At 35.2% G+C, this 12,917-nt stretch overlaps 1 protein-coding gene across 6 annotated transcripts in view; it reads right to left on the reverse strand.

The window, feature by feature from the left end:
* The window catches only part of LOC127871552 (FERM domain-containing protein 5-like), a 181,783-nt gene that overhangs the window by 95,889 nt on the left and 72,977 nt on the right, over window positions 1-12,917 (reverse strand). For 4 of the 6 annotated variants that reach the window (XM_052414593.1, XM_052414595.1, XM_052414594.1 and 1 more), the window contains exons 9-12: window positions 12,197-12,260; window positions 8,672-8,698; window positions 2,495-2,583; window positions 885-962 (exon numbers count right to left, since the gene is read on the reverse strand). In XM_052414593.1, coding sequence (XP_052270553.1) covers window positions 885-962; window positions 2,495-2,583; window positions 8,672-8,698; window positions 12,197-12,260 — 258 coding nt within the window. Of the gene's footprint in view, window positions 1-884; window positions 963-2,494; window positions 2,584-8,671; window positions 8,699-9,390; window positions 9,409-12,196; window positions 12,261-12,917 lie in introns of all 6 variants that reach the window. The other 2 variants (XM_052414596.1, XM_052414597.1) reach the window with 2 other exon arrangements.

Below are 12,917 nucleotides of genomic sequence, written 5' to 3' on the forward strand. Positions count from 1 at the left end.
ATATCGGATAAAAAAAGGGTATGGAGATACATGTGTTTAAAGTGGGAACCCCATGACCTATTTTTAAATCAGAGACCCCGTAACTGGCCATATGTGAGAATGTATTAAGTGATCATTTTATTGATTTCAAACAGCACATATTGAGGGAATTCTTCAGTGATCTATTTAACTGTTCCTAATATGCAATTATTTAGGGAACTCTTTCATAGATATATATCCTACTTAAAGGCTCTCTTAAGGTGAAGATCCGTAATTATTTACCGATTTTTAAATATTTATTTCGTATTTTATATATAAAGGTTATCAAAAATCAATATAAATATGCTATTGGACATTACCATAAAAATATGAGCAATACAACTTGTTTTGAGCTCAAAATACAGTGTCCTCCAAGTCAATTGTGTTACAAACAATCAGTTTATTTACATCGCTGTTTACTCGGGAAAGTGAAAGTGACTCAGGTCACCAAAAATATATCGTTGATTTTCAATGTTTTCCGGTATCACACACAAAGTATGTCTCTTCTAATAATGGTCAAAACGTTCATAGTGATCTAATTAGTTACTTTTTGCTGGTAAAATGTTTTTTAAAATAGAATCAAAAGTGAATGTTCTTTTGGCTATTTTTAGCATACGTCACTGCTTTGGGGCTACACATCACGTTAGTTGCAAAGTTGTAAACGTTTCTTCCAATTATGAATCGGGTATATCTTCAATACTTATTGACAATGTTGCACCTCAGCTGTGTTATTAGCATTTTTTTTATGCAAGAGTAACTGAAATCCGCTAAAAATTAGACAAGTTTATATGCATAATAATTGGATTTGTCACCTTTATAGGGCCTTTAAACAGCTGTATTCATTACACAATGGCATAGTGACATACCTGAATCTGAACTTTGACCCTCTGGAAAATAGGCTGCCCCCTGATCTGACCTTGGGAGAGTTAAAGGAAGTCTGTAATCTGAAAATAAAAGAGGATTGTGAATGACATGACAAATGTGAAACACTTCATTTCAACTAGATGGCAAAGGCTTCTTAATGATAAGATTAACCCTTTGCATGCTGGGAAATTTATCGTCTGCTAAAATGTTGTCTGCTTAATTTCTACAATTAGCATTTCTTCCATTTTTTTTTCAAAAAAATACTATCAGAATAGCAAACAGTTTGGATCCAGATGAGACGCCACGTTTTGTGGCGTCTCATCTGTATCCAAACTGTTTGCAAAGGCCTTCAAAATTCGGTTCCCCCACTGAAAGAGTTGCGACATTTACTGAAATGTTATTACTGAGATTATTGTTTAAGGACAAGCAAAACAGATAATAATAAATATTGGTAACAAATATGGAGCTAAATGGGGTAAAACAACATTTAATGTGTCACAGACACTGTGAGACACAGATACCCTGAAAACATATATTTGGACATCATCAAGATGATCTCTTAGTAGACAAAATGACAAATGGCCATTATGCGGTCAAAACTTTTATCTGACATAATTCTTAACAAATTTAGGTCAATCAGCCATGAAAGTTTGATTAAAGAGAAGATGAAAACGCATAATTTTTTACTATTTTGTGGAAAAACTACAAAGGGACATAATTCTGTTCAACTTATTGTTGCCAGAATTCTTGTATTTAAGATCATGTACACATAAAGGTGATTCAACTGTGAACAGATCAATCAAGTAGTTAAAAAGGAATTGAAAACAGAAGCTTAAGGAAACATATATGAACGCATTGTTGGTAAAGTGAAATGTAAAATGCTTCCGACTCCATGAAGGCACACAAAGAACTGTTCTCAATATATAACATCATTTGCTAAAATTGCTGATACTTCATTGTCTAAGCTTTCATCGTCGGCCATTAAAGGATCAAACCTTAGACGTGTAGTGCTATACATGTACATCTCTAACTCCTATAACAAAATGATGTGAAAGAAATACATGTTTTGTGTACAAAAATGAATAATGAATTATGATCTTTTAACACAATAACAAACAAGATATGTGTTTGTCAGAAACACTATGTCCCATTCTGCGCCGCTTTGAAGCTATATATTTGACCTTTGACCTTGAAGGATGACCTTCACCTTCACCTTTCACCACTCAAAATGTGCAGGTCCATGAGATACACATGCATGTCAAACATGAAGTTGCTATCTTCAATATTGCAAAAGTAATTGCAAAATGTTAAAGTTGGAGCAAACAAACAATAAAACCAACCAACCAACCAACAGACAGGGCAAAAACTATAGTGGTTGGGGACATAAAAAGTCAAGTATTAATTTTATTTAGTCCATAAACCTGGGTAATAACAAAAAGGTGAACATTTATTTAGTGAAACCATACAGATTAATTAATTGCTTCTCTTCGTATAAGATTGCACTAGGCCCAGGCTGTCGTGCTAGCGGTAAGTGTGAAGACTAAAGAATTTCACGTTTTTGTACGCATGTACGGTACACAAGACTGAAGAAATGAATATTTTGTGTACGCACGTGAAGAAGAACTGCTGCTCGACGGCACATTTCCACAGGTACTTGCAGGCCGCCACAGTGATGCACTTGTATCCGATGGGCTGGTGCTTCTGGTAACAACAACAACACAAGTAAAAGATACCTCTACAGTACGAGTCTTGCAAAAAAGGAATGTTTTGTCATATGCAGCCAGCATAGCTACAAACCAGCTTTGCATTTGCGCAGTCTGTTCAGGAGCTACCATCTGGGCTTTAACCCTTTGCATGCTGGGAAATTTGTCGTCTGCTAAAATGTCGTCTGCTGAATTTCTAAAATAAGCATTTTCTTCATTTTTTTTCAAAGAATACTATCAGAATAGCAAACAGTTTGGATCCTGATGAGACGCCATGTTCTGTGGCGTCTCATTGTATCCAAACTGTTTGCAAAGGCCTTCAAAATTTGGTTCCAGCTCTGAAAGAGTTTAAGTAATGCAGTGTTTCATGGTCTGGTTAGTTGACATTATGACTCATCGGAGTATACGGACGAACAGGCATAACTAGAGCTACACTATTTTGAAATATCATTTGGCAAATTTACAAATGACGCAACTAGTATGTCATACAGTGACAGTAAAAGTCCATAATTATATTAGTCTATTAACAAGAGATGTGTTTGTCAGAAACACAATGCCCCCTATTGGGCCGCTTAGAAGCCATAAATTTGACCTTTGACCTTGAAGGATGACCTTGACCTTTCACCAATCAAAATGTGCAGCTCCATGAGATACACACGCATGCCAAATATCAAGTTGCTATCTTCAATATTCAAAAAGTTACGACCAAACTTTAATGAAGGTTAAAGTTTTAGGAAAGAAAAATACAATGACATTTGACCTTTGACCTTGAAGGATGACCTTGACTATTCACCACTCAAAATGTGCAGGTCCGTGAGATACACATGCATGCCAAATATGAAGTTGCTATCTTCAATATTGCAAAGTTATCAAACTTTAACCAAGGTTAAAATTTTGGGACACACACAATGAATGATTGAATAAAAGACAGACAGACAGGCCAAAAGCAATATACCACGGATCTTTCAATCCAGGGGCATACTAAACATAGGGATTGTAACAAATTTATCAAAATACATTTTTATATGGATTATGAATATGAAAAACTTGTCACAATACATTTTCAGATATTCCTTTATGTCATGTCCACATTACAGCGTAGAGTATGATAATCATAAATTTATGCTGCCCAACTCTATGCGGACAAGCGTGACACAGATTCAGGCAGAATAAAACTGGTTCAGACAATACTGAGCCTCCTCATGCGGTTACTACCTGAGCATAACGCTTGTTTATTTATGATTGATGCTGGGTCACACATTAGACCCCAGTTTTACTCAATACATTTCTGCACTTCATTCTTAAAACAAAACCCTTTCCCAGATCAGTTATTCTTAGGTTAAAGTAATATTATGGGCATCTAACAGTATATGCTATGTTATTAGGTGTCTATCGCAATCCTTGTTTATTTTTGGTGTTTTCACTTCATATACACTTATATTTGTTAACGCAGCATCAACATACTAAAACAATATCCCAGAAATAGAACAAGGACCGTTTGTAAAACATGCATGCCCCCCTATATGGGCTATAATTTGTAGTAGCAGCCATTGTGTGAATACGTTTTTTGTCACTGAATACGTTTTTTGTCACTGTGAATGGTGGTGGTGGTGGTGGTGGTGGTGTTGATGGTGGTGGTGGTGGTAGCAGAAGAAATAGTAGTAGTAGTAGTAGTAGTAGTAGTAGAAGTAGTAGTAATAGTAGAAGTAGCAGTAGTAGTAGTAGTAGTAATAGAGTAGTAGTAGTAGTAGATGGTGGTGGTGGTAGCAAAAGAAATAGTAGTAGTAGTAGTAGTAGTAGTAGTAGTAGTAGTAGTAGTAGGTAGTAGTAGTAGTAGTAGTAGTAGTAGTAGTAGTAGTAGTAGAAGTAGTAGTAGTAGTAGTAGTAGTAGTAGTAGTAGTAGTAGAGCAGAAGTAGAAGTAGTAGTAGTAGTAGTAGTAGTAGTAGTAGTAGTAGTAGTAGTAGTAGTAGTAGAGTAGTAGTAGTAGTAGTAGTTGTAGTAGTAGTAGTAGTAGTAGTAGTAGCAGTAGAAGTAGTAGTAGTAGTAGTAGTAGTAGTAGTAGTAGTAGTAGTAGTAGTAGTAGTAGTAGTAGTAGTAGTAGTAGTAGTAGTAGTAGTAGTAGAAGTAGTAGTAGTAGTAGTAGTAGTAGTAGTAGTAGTAGTGGTAGTAGTAGCAGCAGCAGCAGCAGCAGCAGCAGCAGCAGCAGCAGTAGTAGGAGTAGTAGTAGTAGTAGAAGTAGTAGAAGTAGTAGTAGTAGTAGTAGTATGCATTACAAAAATGCAGTTAGCCTTACATTTGGTAAAATTTAAATATATTACAAGGGAGGCAAATCTGTAACAATAAATTTAAACTTATTGCATTTGTTTCCCCTGTAGTGTATTACCTCCCCTGTTCTGCTTATATTTATATAAATCAACAAAATTAAACATAAACACAATATTTAATATACAAAATATACAAAAAATCTCATAGTCTGATAATATTTTCACTGATCACTGTATTTTACTGAAAGGATGATGTTTCATTGGACTGATAATTATAGATTTAGGATTACAGACCAGTTGCTTCAGTAATATTGTTCAGAGTGTGCCCTGTTGGCCGCGTATGCATTCTAAAATTATCATTCAAAAAACCATTTTACTATTTCGAGTCACCGTGACCTTGACCTTTGACCTAGTGAACTCAAAATCAATAGGGGTCATCTGCTAGTCATGATCAATGTACCTATGAAGTTTCATGATCCTAGGCACAAGCGTTCTTGAGTTATCGTCTGACAACCACCTGGTGGACGGACAGACCGACCGACCGACAGACCGACATGAGCAAAGCAATATACCCCCTCTTCTTGGAAGGGGGGCATAAAAATAATGCATTTGAATATCAACCGTACTTTCGTTTTGAAAACTGACGACAGAAATGATTTGGTGTACGATGTGAGTCTAAATGTAGTTATCATGCAGATTCGTTCATAATACACAAAGACACAATTTTGTTTTACGGATCATTTCGGCTTAGAGGACTGGGTGAGTCATGTAAAATATCGAATATAATATATTGTTTTTATAAACAACTGATAGCAAGATGAGTTTTATATAATTGGTTAGCTACCACATTTTAACAAGCAAATTCATTGAATTGATATCCCCTACCAATATGCTTCTGGACACAAGTGTTAAATTTGACACTAAAAAAGCATTTTTTTAAGATACAAAAGACCATAACTCTGTTATTTACAGATGGTGTACGATGCCATTTGGCATGCATCATCCTCTTATCCATATATATACTCATACCAAGTTTCAATGAAATCCGCCAAAGCACTACTAAGATATGGCTCCGGACACAAAAGTGCCGGACGGACGGACAGAAAGACGGATGGACGGACAACGCCAAAACAATATCCCTCCGCCTATGGCGGGGGATAACTAACTGTTTTGACCTGTTAATTCTTTTTAGCTCAATTCAACTGTGAAAAATGCCCATAATATCACTTTAACCTTCAAAAGGAGTTTGGTCAGTAGGAATCATTTATAACAGAATCAGTCAACACCACATTTGGCACTGACCGAAGTTCGAGATCTATAACATTTTGTGCAATAAGCATTTACACATTGCTAAACCTATCTGCAAAAATAAAGTAGAGCATGCAATAAAAACTAATCAATTAACTTTTATATTCTCCTCTATAAAACCAAAATACTGTTTTTAACTGAACATTAAAATCCAATACGTACCTCAACAAACTGCACTATATTAACAACCTTCATTTTGAAATACATTTTCTTATAATTGAGTCGCGTTCTGAGAAAACTGGCCATAATGCATGTGCGTTAAATTTGCACAGGCTAATCAGGGACGACACTATCCGCCTAAATTGGATTTTTGCTAAGAAGAGACTTCATTTAAATGAAAAATGACATAAGGCCACGACTTTTATATTTCTTGGTTTACAAAACCGCCGACCCTAATTTTTGGAAAATGGGAAAAAAAATAAAATCGGAAAATCGTCTTTTTTATATATATTTTATTCCCGACCGCACTGAAAAACGAGCGAAACGAGAAAAAAAACGATCCGGTTTGAGTACGGTTGCGAATAAAATCAAGTAAGTACAATCAACGATTGGTTTACATATATTACAGAGATCGGGATATTTTTCAATGTGACACAGTATGTACCAGTCCTTTTATGGGCACTTCTCAAAAATTATTTAATTACAGACAATAGGAAAATCAGCGTCAGTAAAATGTCGACCGCATCAAAATTTATTTCCGAGTCTGTGACGCAACTATATTGTTTAACATGTTTATTATATTAAACAAACCCGATATTATAGTAGATAAAAAAGTATTACCTTGCAATATGATAATTAGTATAAATAATCCAATAAAACACTGCCATTATTTACGATATATGTGTTTAGGAATTTTGTAAACACGTCCGCCATAGTTTATAGGAACTGTACAGAAAGTTTGGAAATCGGAACAAATCGGTATATCTCGGAAAATCATTGATAAATGTATTTGTCGTTTTAATGCTTAGGGCCGAGTAATTTCGGCAAATCGGAACTCAACTTGCGTAAAACACTAGCTCAATTAACCGTTAAACTCCGCCTCCGTTTTCTGCAAAAGATTCGAAGGCGGAGCTATGCACGTGCTATAATTATAATTAAATTGGAGGATTGCAATTGAGAAACAAACGCACGATTGGTTCGGCATGTTGATTGCTAGACAAAGGAAGCCAATTTTGTCGGCGCGAAATTTGTCGCTTTATTGCTTCAGACAGCAAGCGGCTTTCCTTTGATGACGTCAAACTGTCAATTCACACAGACTGCACATTTTCGTAAGACTTTAACTGCATGGCTCCTTGTTTACAATTCCAGTAAAAACACTTGCTAACATTAAACTTTGGATTAAATTATCAAAATAAAGCAAAAGCCAAGTTGACAAATATGATTGTATTAATTCGCGTCAGTTCAAATAAGACGTTTTGCTTTGTAAATCAACGAGTTTTCATGACAACAACAACTTTACCGCGACGACGCGGGGATCGATCTACCTCGATTTTTTTTCATGGACGATGTCATAAGTCCAATAAGAGCAAACACATACTTTGTGTATGAGTAGTTTATCTTATATAAGATTTATGCAACGGGCATCGCATTGCGTAATGGTGCGCATCGAATTACGGAAATGAAGCGCAGTTTTTCGTTTTAATGGGAGAAGAACGCATGTCATTTAATGGAGTGTTTAAAATTGCCTGATGTTACAAAAGGTGCTTTTAGGTGACTCATTTCATTTGAAGATATAGATGTGTTTCATTGCATAATTTGATTTTTCGTCTCTGTGTTAAGGTTATAAAAGATATGATGTCTTTGTTCTGATGTTATTAGTATTAACTTATTTTTCCAATGTTTTTTTTTTTTTTTTTTTTTTCGACCGCCCGATGGACCATTTTCAAAATAATTTTTGTAAACCAATAAAAAAAAAAGTCGTGGCCTAAAAGCGGAAAGTGTCGTCCCTGATTAGCCTGTGTGGACTGCACACGCTTATTTGGGACGACACTTTATGCACATGCATTATGTCCAGTTTTTTCAGAACACGACTTAATTTAGCACAAGCCCACGAGCAAAAAATAAAACCTTTGTGCGAAAATGGATCTTGGGCCATATGCCGCAAGCTTAGCTCCAGACAAGCGTGCAAAATTGCTCAGTCTGGTCAGGAATTACCCTGTCCAACCTACAGACACCAAAATTTTAGTGGTCTTGTAAGCAAACAGGGTAGCTCCTGACCAGACTGGGCAGATGTGCACCATGGGATGGAGCTACTCTGGCCGCATGTGGCACAAAGACACATACATATATAACATACATATATAATTTGTGTAAGCATTGTGTAATGCTGTTTGCAGCCCAGCGTAGTTATTAGCATGCTAACATGACATTTGGGCAGCTATAAAATATAAACTTTAACCATACAAACGCAATACTGTTAAGATAGGTGCGAGCTTATTGGATCAGAGTTAGTTCCCTTATGCTTGACTTCCCTGTATAAAGGGAGACAATCCTGTCCCTTTAACCAGTCTCACCTTTTTAGAATGGCTCCCTTCCACATCCTGATATATATGGCAGGCATAAAAAACAACAGGGATAAACATTAAAATACATGTGAACAGTGAATACAAACACTTAGTTATAAGCCAGAGAACATATCCACCAAGTTAAGAAAGGCTGTATCTACCTATTTTTGCTCTATAATCAGATACAATACTTACATGCTCAACATTGGAAATAGAGTTGAAGATACAATAAGTGAATGTATTTTACAGTAGGATGTTGTAAGTGGGGGAATCTTTTATAAATATGTATTATGCATACAATGTGCAGAAAATTTGTTTTTTTGTTAACATTTAATAAGGGCTTTTTGACAAAATGTGAATTCTGATTGGTGACGATAGACATGTGAAAAGTAGGAAAGGAGGTCATAATGTGGAATTTTCACAAACAGCAAAGCTAACCATAGGCGAAAATATTTGAGATTGTGAAATAACTGACAAATGTCTTCATTTTTTTTTAATCATATGGCTAGTAAGCAATTAGTACACAACTGTTCAAAAGACCACCTGCCAATATGCAATTGCAAATTTCTAAGAGAGATTCAAAATTAGATTTTACAACTTTCAACATTAACTTTTATTTTGCTAGTATGCCAGTCTAATTTCAAACTCTGGAGCTTTCCTGTCAGCAGATATGGGGTAAAAGACAAAGAGGTAAGAAATCGTTAGTGATTTGTTTCCATTGATCCTACCTTTTTGCCATTGGAGTACTTTTGCAACAACAAATATAACATGTAGTCAAAACCAGAATATATCATATTAATTCATGATTAACAGATAAAACAAGATGCTGCATTCAATTAATGCACATGTCAGCAGTGGAAGGCTAGTTGGTGTTGACTAACTGGCCCATTTGAATACGTCTTAATCATTATGTAAGACAATATCAAGGTGAAATGAGGTCAGGTGATGAGTATATGCTGAGAGTTGAATTGAAGTATTAACCCTTTCAGTGCGGGAACCGAATTTTGAAGGCCTTTGCAAACAGTTTGGATCCAGATGAGACGCCACAGAACGTGGCGTCTCATCAGGATCCAAACTGTTTGCTATCCTGATAGTATTCTTTGAAAAAAAATCGAAGAAAATGCTAATTTTAGAAAATCAGCAGACGACATTTTAGCAGACAACAAATTTCCCAGCATGCAAAGGGTTAGAGCTTTGTAGCAAGTGGAATTGATGTTACACAAAACACATAATTTTGGGATAATACAGATTTTGGAATTTCTTCATTAGTCAAAAGTAGATCCATGTCAAGGTAAAAGTTAGGTCCAGTGTTGTGCTTCTGTTGAGTGTTCATACACAACATCCATCCAAGTATCAAAGATTTGTAGCCAATGTCAGACAACACATTATTTTGGATTAACCAAGATTTTGGACGTTCTGAATTTATCGTTGTCAAAAAGCAAATCAAAGTCTAGGTAAATATGAGGTCAGGTGAAGTTGGTGTTTTGATAAGTGTTTATAGACAGCATCCCTGTAAATATCAAAGCTTTATTGCAAGCAGTGATGTTTGTATTTGAAATTAACAAAGACTTTGGATTTTCTTAAATAGTCCAACAGTAGGGAATGTCAAGGTCGAAATGAGGTCAGGTGAGATGGTTATGTGAAGAGTGTTCAAAGACATCATCTACCGGTATTATGGTATCATTGAGGGTTAACCTCAAACAGACAGATGGACAGAAAAAAAAAACTGGCAGGTCAATCGCTATATTTCTCATGACATCAGTAGATACTGGAGACAGTAAAACATGCTATGATAAGAAGAATCCATTTTGTTTGGATAATTTCAAAATAAAATATGTTGTTTCCGCTTGAAATAAAGAGCTCTAATTATAATGTGTGTATACATAACAAATGCAGAGATATCTATAGGTAACATTATATGTAACAGTTGTAATATTAAAACAAGAGATGTGTTTGTCAGAAACACAATGCCCCCTATTGCGCCCCTTTGAAATACAAGAAACCGTCAGAGACGGGTGATGCTCCCCAAAGTTGTTTTTTTTCACAATATTGCACTATATATTCAGATAAAAGGAAACGTCTTGAGGGGCATAACTTTGGACAAAATAATACAATGGATGGTTTAAAAACTTAAAAATTTTAAAGGGCCATAACTCTCTAAATAAATCATCTAACCAGAACCCACAAATAACATGCGCATCTCCTCAAGGTAGTTAAGCTTCCCATAAAGCTTCATTGAATTCCAGTCAGTAGTTGGAAAGAAATAGCCTGGACAAGAATTGCACTATATGTACAGTTTATAGAATATTTCAAAGGGCCATAACTCTGTGAAAAATTATCCGATCATAACCGGCTGATAATATGCACTTCTCCTGTTGTTAGTGAAGCTTCCCATAAAGTTTCATTGAATTCCCGTAATAAGTTGCTGAGAAATAGCTCGGACAAGAATTGCACTCTATGTACAATGGAAATTTTCAAAGGGCCATAACTCTGGGAAAAATCATCCGACGAGAACCGGCTGATAATAAGCACATCTCTTCTTGGTAGTAAAGCTTCCCATAAAGTTTCATTGAATTCCGGTCATTAGTTGCCGAGAAATAGCCCGGACAAGAATTGTACAGTTAATGGAAAATTTCAAAGGGCCATAACTCTGTGAAAAATCATCCGACCAGAAACCGCTGATAATATGCACATCTCCTCTTGGTAGTGAAGCTTCCCATAAAGTTTCATTGAATTCCGGTCATTAGTTGCTGAGAAAAAGCCCGGACAAAAATTGTGCACGGACAGACGCACACACACACGCACGGACAGACGAAGCGACGACTATATGCTCCCCCAAAAATAAATTTTTGGGGAGCATAAAAACTTCATTGTATCATTTGGCAGGTTAAAAAATTATCTCCCTTTTAAAGCTTATTACTTCCCTTGGATTGTATTTTTTGACTTTTGACCTTGAAGGATAACCTTGACCTTTCAACACTTAAAATGTGCAGCTTCAGGAGATACACATGCATGCCAAATATCAAGTTGCTATCTTAAATATTGCAAAAGTTATGGCCAATGTGAAAGTTTTCGGACTGACGAACAGTTAAAATGCTATATGCCACCCTACCCAGGGCATAAAAATAAACTATACCACTAACATAGAACAACAATAAATTTGCACCATGATTAACAAAAATACATTTTAAAAGGACAAAATAAGTGTTTAACTGTTGTATCTATGGGACAAATATTTTACGGCCAAACACTCATGATAAACATTAAACTGGTTACTTTAGAATAGAATATGTACATTCAACTTTATTTAGTAAATTAATAATAGTCATAATAATAACATGATAATGTTTAAATCAGAAACACAGATTTAATTTAATTAAAATGCATATACCTTAACCTTTATAAAAACTTAAAACTAGGTTGGCATTTAATAAACCGAAATATATGCAAATATTAATATCAAAATCAACAAAATGTTAAATTCATTTATAACTTAGTATAAAACACAATCAAGAATATTAATTTTCTCCTCACCTCATTAATATTTACATGCGCTATGAAAGTCTTTCCTTCAAAGGCTAGTTTCTTTATTTGTGTCCTGAAATAATAAGATGCAAAACATTATCTAGCATAGTCATCTCTAATATTCATTGCCATTTATAGTACATATTAGCCAGAGAAACCTTGTTCAGAGTAAATTGATGAGAAAAAATGGCAATGGATGATATTTCCACTTGCTTCATTTAAAATGCATCTTCATTTGAGCCACATCATGTCACTACAAGTCTAATGCCATAGCCAGCCAGTAAACCAACCCGTGCATCAGATCAGTCTAGTCAGGAACTACCCTATCCACAATAACTCATTAAATGTCTTTTCCATCTCATTAGCCACATAACAAAAAATTTCCGCTTCCAAAAAAAGTATTAATCATTTGACAGTGAAACAAACAATCGATCATAAATCATCTTAAGGCATACAAAGCAAGACAATACATGTAATTCAAAATTTCATTAAATGACTTGTCAATCAAGAAATAAGTTAATATGCATTTTTTATTCGAGTCTAGCTTTTGGAAAAAAACCGGCATTATTGAATGTAGGAAAAAGAGTCATCCCATATTGGCCTGTGCAGTTTGTATAAAAAACTGAGATAATAGCAGATTATTGCATAGTGAAACCTATTTTAACCAGAGACAGACAAACAGAAATGTTTGCAACTGTTCAATTTTGATTATTTATAAACATCGTACCTG

The sequence above is a fragment of the Dreissena polymorpha genome, chromosome 3 (assembly GCF_020536995.1).
Source record: "Dreissena polymorpha isolate Duluth1 chromosome 3, UMN_Dpol_1.0, whole genome shotgun sequence".
Classification (NCBI taxonomy): domain Eukaryota; kingdom Metazoa; phylum Mollusca; class Bivalvia; order Myida; family Dreissenidae; genus Dreissena; species Dreissena polymorpha.